The 22,350-nt window shown below is 45.3% G+C and overlaps 2 protein-coding genes across 2 annotated transcripts; both read left to right on the top strand.

Moving 5' to 3' along the window:
- The first annotated feature begins 598 nt into the window (after positions 1-598).
- On the top strand, positions 599-4,811 carry LOC120379994 (putative olfactory receptor 14L1). Its single transcript, XM_039497502.1, has 2 exons — positions 599-934; positions 4,509-4,811. Exons 1-2 carry the CDS (start codon positions 842-844, stop codon positions 4,809-4,811), a joined length of 396 nt encoding a protein of 131 aa, XP_039353436.1. The 5' UTR covers positions 599-841.
- A 7,676-nt stretch (positions 4,812-12,487) lies between these two features.
- On the top strand, positions 12,488-13,444 carry LOC120379992 (olfactory receptor 14A16-like). Its single transcript, XM_039497501.1, has one exon. The coding sequence runs from the start codon at positions 12,488-12,490 to the stop codon at positions 13,442-13,444; it is 957 nt and encodes a 318-aa protein (XP_039353435.1).
- Positions 13,445-22,350: the final 8,906 nt, after the last annotated feature.

Here is a 22,350-nt window from a genome sequence, read left to right as displayed (position 1 = left end):
TTAGCTCTTTGTCCCATGGGATTCATTACAAGAGTGCAACTAATAATGGTTACAGAGAGAATCATTCCAACTAGGAACAGAACTTTGGATTTTCAACTTCCATTGGGACAAAAGAAAGAAAGAAAGAAAGAAAGAAAGAAAGAAAGAAAGAAAGAAAGAAAGAAAGAAAAGAAAATGTAGCAACACTGAACTCCAAACTTCAATCTGTAGAGGGAAAGAATCGCTCTTTAACCATTAAAAGTTCCACTCTTGTAATTAAGAATGAAGAATGTGCAGACAGGTTTGGAACTTCTCTCTCATCCTTGGTTTCAACTCACACACAAAGAATATGGATTTAAAATGTGTAATGAGCCAGTTTCTCAGCTGGTGAAAATTGGCCAGATCTCCATTGAAATCAAATAGCCGGAACCCCAGTTGGCGAAAGAGCCCTAGCTATTCTGAAATCAATTCACACTAGTTCAGTACCTGGCCCTTAGTTTTCAGTATTTGACTCTGGGTACCTCTTCAAACAGCCCCGGCACCCTGAGCTGTGGATTCCTCTGGTGAGCGCAGAGCTGGGCTCACAGCCCTGGAGACCAGACTCAGCCATTTAGCTCCAGAGCAGGGACACCCTTGTCTGTGCCAATGTCTGAAATCTGCACAGGATCAGCTGTAGAACTGGGAGGAGCTTCCAGTCCATGACCCTATTTAGTTCATCTCCTCTCAGCCAAGCCTGCCATGGGAGTGGAGCAGGGAGCGCCCATCTGTGGAGTGGATCCCTGTCTGCTCGGAACTGCGAGAGACTCAGCAATGCAGGAAATCCAGCAAGGGAACATGGAAACAGCTGCCGGATAATACAGTGATGAGGGCCTGGGAGAGAGAGAGCACTAAGGACCAAAGAATCCTGACTGTGGAGTACCAAATGCATGGGGAAATTTCTGCAAAGACCACCCCAGTAAGTCTGATATTTCAATTCAATATTTCAGGGTATAAATATAAGAGTAAATTGAACAATATAAATGTGAATTACAGTTGGAACTGTAAAGACATTTAGAATCAATTCAGTGACAGATCTAGAGCCAGTCAAGACTTATTTTCTTTTCAGAAGAAAAAAAATGACTTTTCATAGAAATTGTGAAAACTAAAATGTGTTTGGTTTCTGGCATGTGAGAACTAAACAATTTCAGCTAAAAATGCTGAAAATGGAATGTTTTCAGCTGAAATAACAACGCTAATGTTTTCAGTTTTTCAAAGAAAATAATATACCAAAAACCCAATTTCCTTTGAAATAATTCAAGTAGAAAATATCTGAGCACCGCTAGCTGGAAACTGTCATGGGGCACAATAATATTGTCCAATAATGCCACAATTTTGAACCCTGTGACTCTACTGCAACCATGTTTATTTTTGTTTCAAAGCGATAGTTGCAGGATGATGACATTGAGTAAGCAATAAAGCTGGTAACTCCCAGAATGCTTTAAACTTACCAGCACCTTTAAATTGATGCAAAGAGAGTTGAAGCCCCAGCCAAAGCCCATCTATTATAACCCTGCCCAGGAACATAGGGGAGTTCAGTGGGACTAGATCCCAGACCACCTGCTTGAACACCATCGCACACTGCTGCCAGTTAAACAAAAATGCTGTCACTAGGTGCAAAGAACATACACAGGTGAAAGATACAACACAGCAGTATCTGAGCAATCCTATGAGTCTGTCATTGCACAGAGATGGAAGTGCAACTGGGATTTGATGCCATAAATCAGTTTGTAACCGGCAATCAGGCCATTTTTATACAGGGATTGAGGAGGAATCATCACAGTTGAGCTGCCATTTAGGACAATAGGTGGATTCATGGTTGTATTTCCCTGGAAAGTGGGAATCAGGCTGTGATGGCATTTTAGTTTCATGCCCAAGTTTGAAGCCTGCTGTTTGTTGCAAGAGAGGGACCTTCTTGGCTAGGACAGTTTATCTTGGCTTGTACTTTATTAAATCCTTCATACTGAATTTTATCAAGTTGTTACCCCAGAATTTGACAATACTGTAGTTCATTATTTTCTGTGTTTACTTATTGCTAGTGAAAAATTACATATTATATAGCTAGAATAATTTTCGGCCCTTACAGGCAAGGCTAAATAGCCATATGTTCGCTGTTTTGCTATTAAAGTGGGAAGCTGGGGTAGGGGAGTTAGATTTTATAAAAATAAAAGGAATGTTTGGATAACTTTCTTTGTAGGGGCTTTTGATTTGTCAGTTTTATTGTTATAATTAAAAATGCTTTACTAATACAAATAATGAATAGTTATTGGCTAAGGCTAGGAAATTTGCTAGAAGCTATTATAAGTTTGATGCTTTGTTTAAAAAAATAGAAAAACTTAAGTTAAAAAGTGTGCTTTGGAGCAGTGCCAGGAAGCTTTCTGGAGGGGCAAGGATCTAACAGTTAAGTATTTCAGTGGCTAGAGAGAAGGCGTTCTCCCTCCCCCCCAGAAATCTGACAGCTGACCCCACAAAATCTTTGCTTAACTTGAAGTAAATATAAATGTTTTAAAATGCTCTAAACCTACTGCAACAACATATGTGTCTATGTGTGTGATTAGCATGTAATAGAAAAGTACTTTTAGGTAAAATCACTTTTGCTTATGCCAATTATTGATTAGATAAATGAGCTGTGCCCCGCCCCACATTAATTTATTCCTGAAACCACCTAAAAACCCAGTTAAGTGACTACTGCTTTGGGTTCTGAAAAGCCTGGGGAACAGATTTGGTGAGAAAGTCGCCAGGAGTGGTGGAGAGGAAGGGGAAGATTGGTACAAATGGTTAACTATGCTGTGCAAGAGAGGAGCATGCGGGCCAGGGTAGCAGTTTGGAATTTCCCCATATTGTGGTCTGGCAGTCAATTTATGGATATATTTTGTTACTGGGACTCAAGGCGCCAGGCTGGCAGCCTGGTTGAGGGATTATGTCAGAAGGAAAGGGAACACCCGGAAATGGTTTTGGGAAACAGCTTGACTAATCAAGTCTTAAGTCTTTACCAGTCTGGAAGCATTACTGCAGTTCTGTAAGCAAACAGTAGCAGTATGTATTAAAAAAAAAAAAAAATAAAAAAAAAAAAAAAAAAAGAAAAAAAAAAAAAAAAAAAAAAAAAAAAAAAAAAAAAAATAAAATTTAATAAAAAGTTACCCTAAGTCAGACACACCCCCCAGGCATCAGAATCAGGGCAAAGCAAGCAAGTAGTAGTGAAAGAGTAAAAGAAGAAGAGGAGCAGGCAGGAAGTGTCTGAATTAAGGCAGCAGTAGAACATGTAGAAACTGTGTTCTGTGTCAGATTGAAGAAGAATCATCATCAGTCCCAGGCAGATCTTGGGATGGTAAAGAGAGATATATATGCTCAGAGTCACGTCGGGAAATCAGAAGGAAATAGTAGCTATGATTCGAGCACACCTCCCATGGTGTAAACAGACGCAGTCCCATTGATTTTAAGTATCAGAGGGGTAGCCGTGTTAGTCTGGTTCTGTAGAAGCAGCAAAGAATCCTGTGGCACCTTATAGACTAACAGATGAGCTAATCTAATTTACATCAGTGTAGGGGGTGACCAGATGTCCTGATTTTAGGGTCTTTTTCTTATATAGGCTCCTACTATCCCCCACCCCGTCCTGATTTTTCACATTTGTTGCCTGGTCACACCAGTGTGATCACACACCGGAGAAGTGCACCGATTGTCGGAGGTGAGGAGCCCTCATGACTTCTAGTCAATGGAAGTGAAGAGTGCTGTGCTCCTTTGACATTCATGAGATACTAGTAAGAGGATTCTGACTCTAATTCTGACCATTGTCCTTGCCCTTCCCTCTACAGGCAGGACACAGTGTACTGAGAAGGAAAATGAGCAACCAAACTTCAATGACTGAGTTTCTTCTCTTGGGATTCTCTGGTGTTCGGGAGTGGCAGCTGTTACACTTTGTGATGTTTCTAGTTCTTTATCTGGCAGCCCTGATGGGGAATCTTCTCATCATCACAATCGTAGCCCTTGACCATCATCTTCACACCCCCATGTACTTCTTCCTCCTCAACTTATCCTTCATAGACCTCTGCTACATCTCTGTCCCCATTCCTAAATCCATGGTCAATTCACTAACCAACTCCAAGACAATTTCTTATTCTGGGTGCCTCACCCAAGTCTTTCTCTTTCTCTTATTTGCTGTAGCTGAGCTCAGCTTCCTCACTGTCATGGCATATGATCGATATGTCGCCATCTGCCAACCTCTTCATTATGAGACTATAATGAACAGAAGAGCTTGTGTCCAAATGGCAGCCAGTGCATGGCTCAGTAGTATTCTCAGCTCTGCACTACACACTGGGACCACATTTGAATTAACCTTCTGTGGAGGGAACGTGGTGGATCAGTTCTTCTGTGAAATCCCCCAGCTACTGAAGCTCACCTGCTCTGAGACATATCGCAAAGAATCTGGGGCAATTGTCTTTAGTGCTTGTTTAGCTTTAAGCTGCTTTGTTTTTATAATTGTATCGTATGTTCAGATCTTCACCACGGTGCTGAGAATCCCCTCTGAGCAGGGCCGGCGTAAAGCCTTCTCCACCTGCCTTCCTCACCTCTTCGTGGTTTCCTTGTTCCTCTGGACTCTTACTGTTGCCTACCTGAAGCCCACCTCCAGCTCAACAACAGGCCGGGATCTCATGGTGGCTGTTCTCTATTCCGTGGTGCCTCCAATGATGAATCCCATCATCTACAGCATGAGGAACAAGGAGATCCAAGCTGCCCTAAGGAGACTGATAGCAGGGAGATTATTCACCATGAATATAAAGTCCATAGTTCTCCCTTGACTGTGATATTATTCTGTTGACGGCCCATCAAAGACACTTAGCTCTCACAATGGGTCATAGAAGAAACTCATCCAATCCAGTAAGCCTTCCTGTGGACACCTCAGCAAGAATATGGGCAATAGATGCACCTGTGAGTCATCAAAGCCAGGGGTGATATGCTCTCTGGACTCCATCTTGAAACAGTACTCTCTACAAACAGAGGTTGTGAACTTTCATTGAGATAGTAAGATTTCTGCTGCATGACAGAGGATATAAAGACCCCTGAGCCATCTCCATTTTGTCTTCATTTTCTGCTTCATTCCAAGCAAGCTTGGAACAAGAACTGATGACCCCTGTGTTGTGTTGAGGAGAGAGCAGAGACATTAATAAAATAATTTTTTTAATCACTGCTGATCTGATTCTTTGAATGATGAAAGAAAAGACCAATGAATATATGATCTATTAATTATTAATAATCTTTTTTTCTTTTATATAAAAAAACATTTTTTTTTTTACACTAAAGGATTGCTATCAGCATGATTATTGGCTAAGATCTAAGTTATATATTGATCTGGCTTAGTGGCTGATCCCTTGGGACTGGAAGGACCCTATATCTGATTAAATTGGTTTTCAGTAATCACTCATCCTATACTGCAATGTCTGGATGGTGAGCCGAGGAATGGGATGCCTAAGGAGACTGCATTTTTGGCTTCTTGGTAACCAGTGTGGTGAGACAGAAGTTCACTTTTGTTACTGTCTTGGTATAAGCTAATGGTGGAATAGTCACCAGTTTGGTGATATCCCTAAAGACAGTCCTACCTGACTCTGTATAATGAGGACAAATATAGATCCCATTTCAGTTTTTGTTGTGTCAGGGGCGGAGTTGCTATGTATATTTCCTCTTATGTTATGCTTTGTTCCTGCTGTGGTAAATAAATCATTAAACTTTGTTTAGAGAAATGTTTTCTGGTCACTCAAATTAGTACTGGTCACAGCTCCAGGGGGAATAACAGCAGATACTTAATTCAATTGACCCTGCTGGGAAATCACAGTTGGTGTGCAAGATGCTATGCCCTAGGTTCCAATTTAAGTGTTGGTGAATAACATAGTTCCCCCTAAGAGAGGGTCAGGCCCAAGACCGTGACCCGATGGGTGCACTCAAAGAAAGCAGAGAAGGGGTCTGAGATGCATCTAGCCCTGTAATTATGACAAAGTGGAATTTAAGGATACTAAATGTGCCCTGGACCACAGAATTTGTCTATTAATAATTATTTGTTATTATTTATTTATTTATTTATTTATTTATTTATTTAATGTCTTTGATTATCATGGTTGTGCATATTTTTTTTTACATAGCCATTCATTGAAGCATCATATGATTAGATAGATAGATAGATAGATAGATAGATAGATAGATAGATAGATAGATAGATAGATAATCCTTGCAAATTATTGTGCTTCTTTTTCTGTTCTTGACTGTAAAACTCCAGATGATTATTTCCTTCAAACCATTTATTATTCATTATTCACCAAAGAATTTCTGCAAATATTTCATACTGAAACCAACAATATTCCTGAGATTCATTGGTGGTATTTTCATCCTCTGGACAGACAATATAAACTTCTTCATAGATTTCCACCACAACTTCAACAACCACCACCTATCCATCAAACTTTTTCTAGAATACTCCCATACCTCCCTCTCCAAGCAGGTTGAGGTTCACTTCCCTTTGGAGATGCGCTGACCTGCTGCATTTGGAGCACCACTGCCAAAAGGGTGTCTGGGCCATAGCCCTGCCTGAGCTCTGCCCCTAGACTCTGCTCCTGCTTGTCCTTTTCCCCCATGGCCCACCCACACTGCTCCTTTTCCCACCTCTGCTCTGCCTCTTGCCCCTGAGAACCTCCTCCCCACTGGCCACTTGGGATGAAGAGGCATGAACAGCAGGCATGGGTCACAGTGGAGAGGATGAAGAAATGCGAGCAGCAGGGTGGGGGGCTTGGGGAGGGTCGAAGGGGCACAAGTGGCAGGTGGGAGGCCCTTGAGGGAGGGGGTGAAGAGGTGGGAGCAGGCGCGGGGGCATTGCGGAAGGGAGTGAAGGGGTGCAACAGCGGGCAACAGGGCCTCATGGTGGGGGCAAACAACAATTGTTGCTGTGAGAATAACCACTGCTGGCCAGTTCACACAAAGCCTGCAACATGCAAAATCTGAACTATATGACTGTTCTGATGAGTCAATCATGAATTACCTTACAGGACGATGCCAGAAAACTCCCAGTCCCAGACTTGTTCCCAGAAATGTGTGTCTTGTACTGCCCGGAACCCGCATGAACTATGCAGGTCCATAAAAAGTCCGTTATTTCATCAATGGAAAATGATAAACACAAGCCATGTTATCTCAGTTGGAGGTTCTCAAACACGTCATTCCAAACACATGGGTTTAGATAAAACAATTCAACAAGTTCATTAATTAGATAAAGATGGATTTTATGTGATTACAAGTAATGAGGCAAAAAAGTCAGAATTGGTTACAAAGAAAATAAAATGCAAAGGAATACGTAATTTAGCAAGCTAGATGAATTCAAATCAAAGGTTTTTCTCAACAAATTCTCTTTGCAGCCTTTTTGTGGCTGGACGTCTCCAAGCCAGGACTCCTCCCCCAGTTCAGAGTTTTTTCAGGTGTTTTTGACGCAAGGAACACAGAGAAAGGAAGGACAGAGAGAGAGTCTGTATTGTTAGTTATCTATGCTTAGACTATTCCCTCCAGTTTGAGGATTATCTCCAGCTGGGGTTCAGGCAACAGCCAGTCTGTTTACACAGGACCCCAGCTGTTGCCATTGCCAATATGTAAATTTCTCACTAATACCCATCTTTCCGGCAAAGTATGGCTGCTTTCCTAGGTGAGAGCCAACTGGGTTTTGTGACACATGGCTGAGATATTGGTTAGTGCTTTGTTTCTGGGGAACTGATCTGAAACTGTTTTTCTAAACTTGGAACATGTAGAATCATAGAATATCAAGGTTGGAAGGGACCTCAGGAGGTCATCTAGTCCAACCCCCTGCTCAAAGCAGGACCAATTCCCAGGCAGATTTTTACCCCAGTTCATCTGCAAATTTGACACCATCAGCTCAGGATTGAACAGGTTTTCACAACCCTGGGTTTAGCAGGCCAATGCTCAAACCACTGAGCTATCCCTCCCCCCTAATACAGGAGAATATTATAATTTTACATATAAAGTTACCATACATATTTTAGTAGTACGATAATGGTCAGCAGGCTATGAGTTTTCAAATGGTACCTCACAAGGCATACTTTGTAGAAAATTTACATTTGTAAAAAGAGTGAAAATAAGAGTACAATCTGTCACAGTCGGTATTTCTGACACAAATTCTTTTTAGAGTTTGCAACATTCCCACAAACCAGAAATCCCACAGTTTGGCCAGTTCGACTTACAAGTTTTGTTTGGCCCAAAGCTATGCTATATTGCTAAGTAATTACTAACATTCATTCATCACCACTCAGAGCAACCTCTTGGCCACTTAAAGAGTAACATCTCAAGAAGTGAGGCCTCACCAGAAAACAACAAGGTACAGTGTCTTTCCACTGATATCTTAATTTAGACACCCGGACAACTGGAATCTGCTGAGGCACCCTGAGCAAAGCAGTGGTGGCTTATTGACTATCGAATAGTCTTATGAAGCTGCAGCCGAAGTCTGTTAACATTCAGGAAGTGAACTGTGGCCTATCTATTCTCTCAAAAAGGGGGTGGAGGGCTAACAGTGAGGTGGGAAAATTTCCAGACGATACAAAACTACTCAAGAGAGTTAAATCCAAAGCAACTATGATGAGTGACAAAGGATTCTCATAAAATTGGGTGACTGGGCAACACGATGGCAGATGAAATTCAATATTTAAAGTAGTGCACATTGGTAAACATAACCCCAACTGTACATATAAAATGATGGGGTCTAAAAATAGCTGTTGCCACTCAAGAAAGATCTTAGAGTCATTGTGACTAGTCCTCTGAAAACATCTTCTCAATGTGCAGATGCAGTCAAAAAAGGGAACAGAATGTTGGGAATCATTAAGAAAGGGATAGATAATAAGACAGAAAATATCATATTTCCTCTATATAAATCCATTGTATGCACACATCCTGAATACTGGGTGCAGAGGTCACCCCATCTCAAAAAAAATCTTTGAATTGGAAAAGGTACAGAGAAGGGCAACAAAAATAACTAAGAATATGTAACAGATTCCATATGATGAGAAATTAAAAAGACTGGACTTTTCAGTTCGGAAAAGAGATGATTAAGAGGGGATGTAATAGAGGTCTGTAAAATCATGAAAGGTGTGGAGAAGTGAATAAAAAATATTATTTACTCCTTCACATAACATAACATTGATCACCCAATGAAATTAATAGAGAGCAGGTTTTAAACAAATAAAAGGAAGTACTTCTTCACACAACACAGAGTCAAACTGTGGAACGCATTGCCAGGGGATGTTGTGAAGGCCAAGACTACAATGGGATTCATAAAAGAATTACATAAATTCATGGTAGATAGGACCATCAATGGCTGTTAGGCAAGATGTTTTGGGATGCAACCCCATGTTCTAGGTGTCTGTAGACTTCTGTTTGCCAGAAGCAGGGAGTGGATGACGGGGGATGGATCATTCAATGATTCCCCTGTTCTGTTCATTCCCTCTGAAGCATCTGGCATTGGCCACTGTTGGAAGACAGAGTACTGGTCTAGATTTACCATTGGCATCTACCAGAATGGCTGTTCTTCTGTTCTTCTTTGCTACACATGGGGTAGACTACAGGATCATCACATCCCTTTTTTGAATTCAAATCTATGAATCTGTGCAGTTTTCCCTCTGGGTCTCTGCTGCTGAGCTGTGCAGGGCTCCAGGGAGTAAAATACACATGGATAAATCACCTTCCCTCAGCATAGGTCCTTGAATGCCAGTGAGGGACAAAGTCAGCTGTGCACAGCTCATCTGCGGAGAGCAATGGATTGGAATCAAATACAGTCTCAGAGTGAGGGATGAAAGGACTTAGAAAGTTGTACCTTTGCTTGTAGATACTGTTATATAGTCAGACTGACAGATAATGACTACAGAATCCTGGCGTTGGACTGAATCCCTCACATATTAGAAAAATATCCTCAAATCCACAGTAAGTTTTCTCATTCAATTTAATTTGTCTGAAGGTTAACATCCAGGGGTAGTTTAAGAACAGTAATAAGAATTACACTCAGATGTTCTTTATATTTTCCTAGCAATTTATTCATCTGAGGCTGGGGAGAAAATAATTAATTAAAAGTATAAGATAAAAAATTCTCCTTACAAACAATTAAAGCTTTTCATCAACAAACCAAAATCCATTTTCCTTCAGTGTTTGGTATCTGAAAACTTTCATCTTAAAAGTGAAAATTTCAAGAAGAAAACCTAGCTAGGCTGTTTTCTGAGATTTCAGTTTTCCAAAAAAAGTCACAAATTTGCAAGGAAAGCTAATGCAGTCTTAAGGGAAAATATTGTTTTGATAAAATCCCATATTTTCCATTAAGACATGATCATTTCCAAGAAACCTTAAACTTTAAACAAGGGAAGGAAAAGTTAATGTTGTTTAATAATATGTAATTAAAAGCCCCATTCATTCTCTGGCAGTGGGGAGGGATAGCTCAGTGGTTTGAGCTTTGGCCTGCTAAACACAGGCTTGTTAGTTCGATCCTTGAGGGTGCCATTTAGGGAACTGGGGTAAAAATCTGTCTTGGGATTGGTCCTGCTTTGAGCAGGGCGTTGGACTAGATGACCTTCTGAGGTCCCTTCCAACCCTATGATTCTATGATCTCTGTTCATTTCTCTTTCAAAGGAAAGTACAGCAAAGTAACCAACATAGCTGATAGGTCACAGAATATGTGTCATACACACTAGCCTCTTTAAACATGGTCAGAGTTATACCAAGCAGCCAAAGTCTGTCTACCTGGACAGAACCCATGGCCACAGAGGGAGTCAACAGAACCAAAACACCAACCTCCTGGTTCAACAATGTGTCCGACGTACAACACTGCTGCCAGCTGAGCAGAGGTGCTGTAAATGGGTGCACTGACCAAACAGGTGCTAAGACACAGCCCATCCCCCAAAGAGTTTACAGTCAAGTAGAGAAGGCAGAGAAAGGGAGGGTAAACTGAAGCACAGAGAGGGGAAGTGACTGGTACCGTATCACACACCAGGTCAGTGCCAGAGCCAAGAAAACAAACAAACATGTCCTCTGACTGCCACTGAATCACATAGCACAGATCTAAAGTCACAGCAGGAAACAATACAATGTAAAAGTAACTGAGCAATGCTATTAGTCCATCATTACATAGATATTCAGAGATTCACAGAGTCCATGGCCAGAAGGGATTAGTGTGATCATCTAGTCTGTCTTCCTGTTTATTGGAGGGCAGCGAACTTCCCCAAAATAATCCCTAGAGCAGATCTGTTAGAGAAAGACCCAATCTTGGTTTGAAAAGTGCCAGTGATGGAGAATTCACCACAATCCCTGTAAATTGTTCCAATGGTTAATCACTCTCACTGTTAAAAAAATGTTTTATTTCCAGTCTGAATTTGTCTAGCTTCAAATACAGCTATTGGATCATGTTAGACCTTTCTCTGCTAGATTGAAGAGCTCATATTAAATATTTGTTCCCCCCCAGGTAGTTATGGACTGCCCACAAGTCACCCCTTAATCTTCCCTTTCTTAGGCTAAATAGACTGAGCTCTTTGAGGGTCTCCCTACAAATCATGTTTTATAATCATTCAATCTTTTTTGTGGCTTTTCTCTGAACCGCCTCCAATTTATCAACATCTTTCTTGAATTTTGAGCACCAGAACTGGACAGCATATTCCAGCAATGGTCACACCAGTCCCAAATACACAGGTAAAATAACCTCTCTACTCATATTCAAGATTCCCCTGTTTATGCACCCCAGATCTCACTAGCCATTGGTCACACTGGGAGTTCATGTTTAGCTGATTATCCATCATGATTCCCAAATATTTTTCAGTCACTGCTTCCCAGGATAGTGCCCCCCTCCTATAAGTATGGTCTGTATTCCTTGTTTGCAATATGGAGTGCGGGTGCAGCTGGGACTGGGTGCCATAAATCAGTGTGTACCCAGGTAGAAGACAGCTGTGTGGTGTTGTGGTAAAATCAATATGGAAGGTCTACTCCCACAGAACGCTGGGTCAGTCCATGCCATATTTCCGGGGAAAGTGGGAATCAGGTGGCGTTGGTGATGTAGTATTTTAAATAATACTCAAAAGGTGAGCCTTCTATTTGTAGCAATAGGGGATCCAACTTGGCCGGAATTGGATTTTGGATTTACTTTGTTCCATCCTTCATACTGCATTTATCAAGCCACACCATGGGCCTATTCCTCAGATGGGGTAAAGTGATGAAGCTCTGTTTACTTTAAAGGAGCTGATCCAATTTACACAACTGTGATAACACGATTGAGTGATTGTCAGAGGTGAGGAGCCCTAGCATCACCAAGTCATGGTAAGTGATGAGTGCTGGGCACCTTTGACATTCATACAATGAGATATTAGGGAAAGGGGAATCAGGGCTATTCTCTCTGTCATTCTAATCCTGACCATAACCTTTCTCATTCCCTCCACAGGCATCACACAACGTACTGAGGAAGAAAATGTCCAATCAAACCGCTGTTTCTGAGTTCCTTCTCCTGGGATTCTCTGATGTTCGGGAGCTGCAGATTTTATACTTTGTGGTGTTCCTGGTGATTTACCTGGTGGCCCTGATAGGGAATCTTCTCATCATCACAGCCATAGCCCTCGACCACCATCTTCACACCCCCATGTACTTCTTCCTGGTGAACCTGTCCATCCTAGACCTCAGCTCCATCTCTGTCACCATCCCCAAATCTATGGCCAATTCCCTCATGAACACCAGGTACATTTCTTATTCTGGATGCGTCACACAAGTCTTTCTCCTTATCGTCTTTATTTCAGCGGATTATGCATTATTGACTGTCATGGCATACGACCGACACATCGCCATCTGCCAACCCCTGCACTACGAGAGAGTGATGAACAGGAGAGCTTGTGTCCAAATGGCAGCCAGTGCCTGGATCAGTGGTATTCTTTACTCTGCCCTGCACACTGGGAGCACATTTGTGATATCTTTCTGTGGAGGGAACGTGGTGGATCAGTTCTTCTGTGAAATCCCCCAGCTCCTCAAGCTCGCCTGCTCTGACTCAGACCACAGTGAAACTGGGGCTATTGTCTTCAGTGCATGCTTAGCCTTAAGCTGCTTTGTTTTCATAATTGTGTCATATATTCAGATCTTCAAAGCAGTGCTAAGAATCCCCTCTGAGCAGGGCCGTCGTAAAGCCTTCTCCACCTGTATTCCTCACCTCACTGTGGTCTCCTTGTTTATTTTCACTGGTACTGTTGCCTACCTGAAACCCACCTCCAGCTCAGCGTCAGGTCTGGATCTCTTGGTGGGTGCTCTCTATTCCGTGGTGCCTCCAATGATGAATCCCATCATCTACAGCATGAGAAACAGGGAGGTGAAAGGTTCATTGAGTAAACTGATAGGTTGGAGGTTATTCAGCAAGAATAAAATGTCCATATTTCTCCACTGATAGCAATTTCATTCTGACTTTCCTTATAAATATAATCAGCTGATGACATTATCGCCTCCATGTGAATATACCATGCAACATCTTTATGCAGAATTGGGTATTCGCACATGTAATAAGCCAGACAAACATAACTCAAGAAAAATAAGACTGACTTCAGGTTTAAACCAATGTAAATGAGATCCAGAATCTATCTATCTATCTATCTATCTATCTATCTATCTATCTATCTATCTAAGAACCTGCACAAAAAATGAGTAGCAATAACAAAATCGCTAGTGGAGTCTCGGGCTCTTCTTGTTTTTCAGGATAAATACTCTGATCAAGGTATTGAAACTTCTGTTCTTTGTGAATTTTTTTGTTTCTTTTTTTCTCTTTTTTTTAGTTTATATTTTTGGAGTTGTTTGATGCTTTTATTTGTTTCTTTGTTCAAGGCGTGTTTGGAGGTGGGAAATCCTGCAGAGATGGGGAGGGTTTGGTTAGTGTGACATTACTTAGGGCAGCATCTGTACTGCTAAACAGCTGTATCTCCTCTGTTCTCCAACCTGGGGTTCCTCTTACACTGCTCTACTGTGAAAACATTGACTCCTGGTCAGTAAATAGACAGTCTCCAGCATTTCATTTGCTCCCAGGTACATAGTATTGAGTGCTACTAGCCAGCCACTCATGAATTACACTGCAGCAGAAATCCCCCAGACTCTCAGTCCCAGGCCTTCCCCCAGAAATGTGTTTCTTATACTACTCAACACAGTACTGGATGATACAAGTTCATCTAAAGTTCGTTATTTCATCAAAGGGAAATTATAGGCATCAGCCTTATTGTTCCAAATAGTTTTTCCCATACATTTTAATCCAAACATATCAGTTGCATAAAACCAGAGAATAAGTTAATTAACTACCGTAAGAAAGAAAAGGTTTTAAGTGGCTACACTGTGACACTCTGTACTTCAGGGGAACACCCTACACCCCCAGGTTCATCTTTATAAAATGATTGTGTGGTGTCCAATGCAAAGTTTGTCATGTTGCAGGGCCGGGCGCAGGAGGTTCTTCACTCCCGGTCTTCGCCGGCGGCGGGTCCTTCCGCTCTGGGGCGGAAGGACCCCCCGCTGGCAAATTACCGCCGAAGATGGAGCGGGACCCACCGCCGAGTTCAGCTCGGTCTTCGGCGGTAATTCAGCGGCGGGGGGCCCTTCCATTCCAGGACCCGCCGCCGAAGTGCCCCGAATACCCGCAGCGGGGGCCCCCCTCCACCGAATTACCGCCGAAGACGGGGCTGCACTTCGGCGGCGGGTCCCGCTTCGGCGGTAATTCGGCGGCAGGGGGGGGCCCCACCGCGGGTCTTCGGGGTACTTCGGCGGCGGGTCCCGGAACGGAAGGGCCCCCTGCTGCCGACGACCCCAGGCCCCCGGAATCCTCTGGGCGGCCCTGGGTGAGAAGCATCTTAGTTTTTAAGGACATTGAAAGCGTTAAGATCAGCTTAAAATACGTTTTGCTTTTATTTCATTTGACCAAACCTGACTTGTTATACTTTGACTCATAATCACTTAAAATCGATCTTTATAGTGTGATACAGAATGGCCAGAGGGCAGCAGGAGACTGTTAGCAGGGAGCCTTATTCCCTGCAAGGGGTGGAAGGTTTGCTATAGATTAACTAGAGCAACTGAAGCCAATTAGAGCACCTGAAGCCAATTAGAGTAACAGCAGTGAGTCACATGATATAAACCCCCTGCTTTAGGTCAGACTGTGTGGGTTGTTGGAGCAGGAAGGTTTGGCTGGAGCAGAGAACAGTCTGAAGGAATTGGAGCAGAGAACAGTTTGAAGAGAAGCAGAGGAAAGTTTGGAGGAGTGCTGTGGTGGACTAAGAAGTCCAAGACCCTATGTAAGGGGCACCTGGCTTGTGCAGAGGGAGGGCAGGAAGACCCCACAAGCTGAAGGGCAGGAGAGGGAAGTAGCCCAGGGGAAGGAACCACCAGTTCAAGTGGTTCACCACTATCCTCAGGGCCCCTGGGCTGGGACCTGGAGTAGAGGGCAGGCCCAGGTCCCTCCCTCTCCACTCCCCTCCTCAAAGACACTAGTGGGGCAACTAATATTCCAATTCAGGGGCAAGAAATGATGCCCTGAACCCCCCCTTAAGAAGAGAAAGCGCGTGTCATAGGTCTCACCCCCACCTGGAGCTGTTGGGTTCCAATGTGGGGACCTGCCTTGGTTTCCCTCTAAACTAAAATCCTAGTTTAGATCTAGTAAAAGCTGCCACCCCTCAATCAAGTACGTGGATTGAGACACAGTCCTTCCCCAAAATCCTAGGGGATTCCAAGAGCCCCAAATCCATGGAGTTCTTACACCCAGGAGAAATAAACCATTCCCCCCTGCTTCCTCCCCCCTCCCTTTTCCTAGGAGAGACACCGGGATTTAACTACAGAGGGATACCTCCCCCTCCCCTTTCCCTGAGAATCCACCCAAAGAAAGATCAACCAAGTCCTTAATAGAAAAGAATTTATTAAAGAATAAAAAAAGAAAAGTCACTGTCTCTGTAACCAAGATGGAACAATACAGGGTCTAAACTTATTAATCTCTGGAGAAAATTCCCCCTCCTTTCTTTCTCAGTAAAAGCAATCACAGTACAGACTTAAAGGAATTCTATAGCAAAACACAGAATTGCAAATACAGAAATAAAAGTATAAGAATACTAGTTCCTTGCTAATACTCACTAGTTTGAATAGAAGAATTTATTGTAGGAACCTGGGAGGACTTGATTAAGATGTCTGGACTCTCTTAATTCCCAAGAGAGACTCTCTAAGAAAACAAAGAACAGGGAAAAAAACTTCCCTCCACACGGATTTGAAAATAATCTTGTCCCTCATTGGTCCTCTGGTCAGGTGTCCACAGGTACTGCTTGTTAACCCTTTACAGGTAGACAAAAACCTTAACCCTTAACTAACTGTTTATGACAGCGCGAGACCCATCATAATAGTGCCAGCAATTTGCCACAATAGTTAATAAATATGTTTGTTTATTCTACCCGAAACAGTGTGTTTGGTGTCAGAGGCTCCCCTTCAGATAACAAGCCTGAAACATTTCAATTTCTTTATTAAACTGATGAACTTATATAAGCTTGCAGCATCCAGTGGGCATAAGTGGACACTGCAAGACGGAGGTTCCCAGGATTTTGTCTGGGACCAGAGATATTGGCTAGTGTCATTTGCTTTCAAGTAGTTGGGAGCAGCTTTCATGCCAGAAGCTGTGTGTGAACAGCCCAGGAGTGGGGGTTTTCTCAGCAGAGTAGGGTAAGGCTGACTCCCAGGGTCAAGGATTGGAGAGGCCTAGCAGATCAGCGGTCCAGACAACGCCAGAGGGGAAAGTCACAGACACCCACCCAAGCTCAGAGCTGTTGTCTGATGCCATTCTGTCACCATGAGGGGCCACCGTCCAGCTGCCCTAGACCACAGAACCACAGAACGGAGTTCTTCTGACCCACCCCTCCCAGCAACTTACCCATGTTCCATCTGACTTCCACCTAGGCTGTAGGCACCCGGGGCTTCTAGTTTACTTCTTCAAGGACAACATGGCAGGAAAGCAAAGACCACAGGCTCAGCAAAGGGATTTCTTAACCACAGAGATCTTGAGATCTTTGAAATCTCTATAAGTCCTGAAATGGTCAGCCCCCTGCCTCCAATAGGGTCCCCGTCTCTGTGTCATCTGCTCACATCCTGTACTTTTCATAACCATCTTGCATCCCTTGTATTCCTCCTTGTGGATCCCCTGTGTAGGAAAAATAAAATTGTTGCATATGGTTGTAGCAGTAGTTGAAAGACCAAGTTGATGTCTCCAGATTGCAGTCTTGATGGCTCTGAGTGAAAGTCCTTCAGTGAGGTCTGGAACACCTGTTCTGAGCAGGGCATCTCTTTTGAAAGTAGCACAATAGATTGCCCTTGGGCAAGTGCAGACTTGTGCAGTTGCTGTGGCAATATTTCCACTTGGGCTATGTCTACCTTGCAACTAGACACCCATGGCAGACCCAGGCCAGCTGACTCAGGTGTGCAGATTTTGGTCTAAGGAGCTGTATAACTGCAGTATAGAAGTTCAGGTTCTGGATGCAGCCCAAGCTCTGGGACCCTCCCACCATTCTGGGTCCTAGACCCCAGGCTCCAGCCCAAACTTGAATGTCTACACCACAGTTAAACCACCCCTTAGCCCATGACCTGTGAGACAGAGTCAGCTGGCATATGCCAGATGGGGTTGTGTAATTGCAGTGCAGACAGACCCACTTAGTACCACATAGAGTTCATGATCTGATACCATCCTATTGCACTCTATCACAGAAGACAAACCAATAAACCAAAGGCCATCCTTCCCCCAGAATTTTTACCCACAAAAAGGAGACGATCTAAAGACTTCTTGTAATAAATGGGTCTACAAATGTATCTTGATGGTAAGATCAGTTGTGAATGGGTATGGGGAAATTCATAAAATGTCACCATAATTTCTATTAACCAATATTAATGGGAAAAGGTGCAAGAAAACCAGAAAGAGAAACGGGATTAGTTTCTACGAAAAAGGCCACATTGACAGTATCCAAGAACTGTTAAAATTCTATTTGTTAAAAAGAGATGATGTGGAGAGAGAAGTTAATGAACCAAAATGGGAGTGTCAAATATTAGGTGTAATTGGTGGACACAATATGGAGGGGATGGTCTATTCAACCCATCATTCACTTTTTAAAAACAAAAAGAACAGAAGAAAGTTCATCATCATGCCGGTCCCCCAACCATTTCCTACTACCACAGATCATCTTTGTTCTAATGCTGACTAGCTCATGCCAGAGAGAGGAATTCAGATGGCATTGCTATCCCTACCGCTCTAGTTGAATTCCATGTACAGCCTGAGATGAAACGGGTTCACATGAATAACTTTGTGGTATGTGTTTTTTAAATCAGTTTAACTAAATAAATAATACAAATATTGCTGTCACAGCTGCATAATTTCACTACCTGAGTACGTTAGAGGGCCCTCTATAGTTGGAGCTGTGGTTCGTGTGAACAGCAGCACAAATACAGCTCTCATGTGAATTGGCCTCTTATGGCAGGGCTGCATTTGACTCACTGAGTGCTGCAGATTCTGTAGTCTTACCACCTGGTAGAGGGGGAACTGTTCGCTATTCTTTCAGGCATTCTTCAGCACCGGGGATGCCAGTATCTGTGTGTGTCATGCTGCTGAGTTAGGATAGACGCCATGCCACACGGATGGGTGGGCTAGAGAGACAGAGCTCACCGCTGGCATGGAGAGGGGATGGAGTGTCGCTGCAGGCCTCAAAATCTCTAAGCCCCAGAGTGATGGACGAAGAGGGGGAAGATTAAGAGTCCACCACCTAACTCGCTGGTAGCTCCCAATCCAGTGCGCAAGCTCACAAAAAAATAGCCAAACGTTTGGGGGAAAACAATATGGATTTAAAACTGTGTAAGAGTCCAGATCCCCTAACTCATGTAAATCGGCCATATCTCAATTGAAATCAGAGGACCAGGTCCTTAGCTGGCGTAACTAGCCCTAGCTAGTCAATGGAACTGTGTGACGGAGTCAAGGCCTGATGTTCTGGACCTGCTCTGCATGAAGCCAGACAGGACTCTGGGTAGCGTAACTCCCCTCAGGGCACGCTGTCCTGGGCAAAAAAACTCCGTGGCTTAAGCCTTCCTGTTTGGCATTCGGCATCCCTGTTCACACTGCTCACTTCCCCTTGGTGGGGGAAGCCAGAGAGCCCTGCAGCCCAACTCCGCAGTCAGACGTGACTCTCAGGTAGCATTATGAAGCAGAAGCGTTTACTGGTAGACAGGTACACAGTGCAGAACAGAGATTGGTAGCACAGAAGTCAGTGACTTTCAGCAAAATCCGACAGGTTATGAAGGGCATCAGCCATCGCCTACATGCAGACCGCTGAGCAGCCTGCCCTGCCCTGAGCGTCTAGGCAAAAGTCACACACCCAGTTCCCACCCCCTTGGCCTTGGTGCAATATGCAGTGAAACTGAGGGGCACACAGTATTAGTATAAAGCAGGAAGACTCACATGCAACATAGCAAGTTGAATAAAACCCCACTTCATCTCAAACTGTATCAATTTGCACCTACTCAGGGCCTGGCCCTAAGTCAGGGATGGGCAAACCGGCCAGCCAGCCAGCTGTTTTAAACCAGCCCTCGAGCTCCTGCTGGGGAGTGGGGTCTGGGGCTTGCCCCACTTCGGCTCCCTGGCACTCCAGCTGGGGAGCAGTGTTGGGGGCTACTCCATGCGGCTCCTGGAAGCCATGGCATGGGCCCCCTCCAGTTCTTATGTGCTCCAATGACCCTGATACAATGGCACCCTCCAGCACTCCAGTTGATCATATTTATAAAGAAACATAGATTCAAAGGAGAAAGATGAACATTTAATTTTAGAAGAATGGACTCAGTCCCATCATTTCCCACATGTCTATAGCTGTATCTGCTCTCCGAGGCTGTGAGGCGAGCTCTGATCTCACCTCTGGAGTGCACCACTCTGACAACCTGTCCTTGTTAACCCTATCCCCAAAAGAGGGGGAACACGGCTTGCCCTGGCTCTCACATGAGCATCCCTGCAAAAATATAAACAACCAGGGTTCCAGTTCAAAGGGTGTCCCTAAGAATTTACAGGGCGTCCCTAGGTATTTCTAGCACGGACATGTGACCTACAATAGCTCAGAGCTCAGTGGCACCAGAACCTCAGTTGGCTTGGAATAGCCTGTTCCTTCATTAACTCCATGTAATTACCTCTAGGGGATGCAAAGATTTGGGGGGGGGGCGGACGGGGCAAAGGTCTTGGGATGCCTCCACCAGAGGAACTGACAACTGAGGCTGCCATGGGTGTTGTGACAGACCCAGACCAGTGGGGTACAGGAGTATGGTCCTATTAGTATCCAGGAAGTGCTAAAGGACCTCACCCCAGCCTAAGGGGAGGATCAACTAAGTACGTGGGACAACCAATGAAAAAAACAGGATCGGGAGTGAGGTCATAGAGCTAAACGAAGGGAACCTGATGGGGACACCGAGCAGAGAACCCCAGACAACACCCACTGCTCCTCGAAGGTGTCAAGGGAGCCAGTGGACGCCGCCCGGAGGAACTCTGCCCGGATGCGTGAATGGACGGAGGTGCGAAAATAGGCCCCACAGTCGCAGGAAATCCCGTCGGCCAACCTCCTCTCCCTGGTTTTATAGATGGCCAGTTTGGCCAGGGCCAAGAGGAGGTTGATAAGGAGATCCCGCGACTTTATGGGGCCACGGATGGGGAGTGCATAGATAAACAGGTGAGGGGAAAAGTGCAACCAAAAACGCAATAGGAGATCCAAGAGGAGCCGGAACAGGGGCTGCAACCTGGCGCACTCTAAATAAACATGCGCCAGGATCTCCTTCACGCCGCAAAAGGGGCAGGTGTTGGGGACAGGGGTAAACTGCGCCAAGTACACACCCGTGCTCACGGCCCCGTGAAGAAGCCACCAACTGACATCCCCGGCTGGCCTTGGAACCAGGGCAGAATACAAGCTGGCCCACCGGGGCTCCTCACCCTCAAGAGGTGGAAGGAGGTCTCGCCATTTTGTATCAGGGCGGGACGTGAGGGTGAGGTAGTGAAGAGCATGGAGCACGAGTGTGTACAGAAGTTTTCTTGGCGCGGTCTGGAACAGAACCGACTGCAGATCGGGCAGCCGGCTCGCCGTGAAAGGGCAAGGGGGTTGATTGGGTCCACGGGGCAGGGGCCCGATAAAAAGGTCCACGAGGCCCAGGGTGGAGGGTGGGCGGGGTGTGCCCTCTCGCAGGACCCGGTCGAGGTAAACCCGAGCAGCGGGCAGTAAAGCGGCCTTCACCTCCTGAAGTACACTCCGGGGGGTACGAGGGCTTGAGAGCCCCATGCGCTGAGCGAGCATCAGGGGATCCAGCCTGTCTCCCCGGTCGTAGTCCAGGAGGTCTCCGACCCTGGTGACTCCTGCCAAGACCAGCCTCTGGCGCACCGCGGGGGACTCCGCCACCTGCACACGGAGCTGGGGGTTGTGTAGCAGGGGCTCCGCGAGGAGATCGACCCCCACGGTGGCCGCCACGGACCAGGTCGTTGAAAAGAGCTTCCAGGTTCGGAGGAGGTCTTGGTAGAAGACCGGCAGCCCAGAGAGGTCTCGCGGAAGACCTCTCCGATGGAGACAAAAGAGCTGCTGGTCGTATCGAAGCCTTGGGAAGCGGTGGAGGAAGGCGTGTGCCAGTGCTCTTCATGCCGGACTACCAGCACCATACAGGAGTCTCTGCAGGGTCTGGAGGCGGAAGCCGTGGACCTGAGTGCGCAGGCACTTCAGGCCCTGTCCCCCATCCCCCAGGGGCAGGTGAAGGACCCCTGCAGAGACCCAGTGCGTCCCTGGCCAAAAGAACTCCAGAACTGCCGTCCGGAGGTTGGCCAGGAAATCCGGGGCCGGGACCAGGGTGTTGAGCCGGTACCAGAGCATGGACAGGACTAGTTGATTCAGCACCAGCGCCCTCCCCCGGAGAAAGAGGCACCTGAGTAGTCCTGTCCATTTCCGGAGCCACGCCCTCACCCCGCCCTCTAAACCATGCCAGTTCTCCGGCGGAGACGGATGCGTGGCAGAAAGGTAAACGCCGAGATAGAGCAGCGGACCCATGCTCCACCGGATGGCCTGAAGCGCGGGTGGGAGGGAGCTCTCCTGCCACCCATCCCCGACCACCAGGCCAGAGCTCTTGACCCAGTTGACCCGGGCGGAGGAGGCCGCCGAATAAATGGCCTGGCAAGCCTCTACCCGCGCCAAGTCGCCCAGGTCCTGGACCACGAGGAGCACATCACCGGCGTACGCCGACAGGACCAGCCGCAGCTCCGGCTCCCAGAGCACCAACCCCGTCAGCCTCCGACGGAGGAGA

This window comes from Mauremys reevesii, linkage group 13 (genome assembly GCF_016161935.1).
Source record: "Mauremys reevesii isolate NIE-2019 linkage group 13, ASM1616193v1, whole genome shotgun sequence".
Classification (NCBI taxonomy): Eukaryota; Metazoa; Chordata; order Testudines; family Geoemydidae; genus Mauremys; species Mauremys reevesii.
This window is presented reverse-complemented; position numbering and strand designations above follow the sequence as displayed.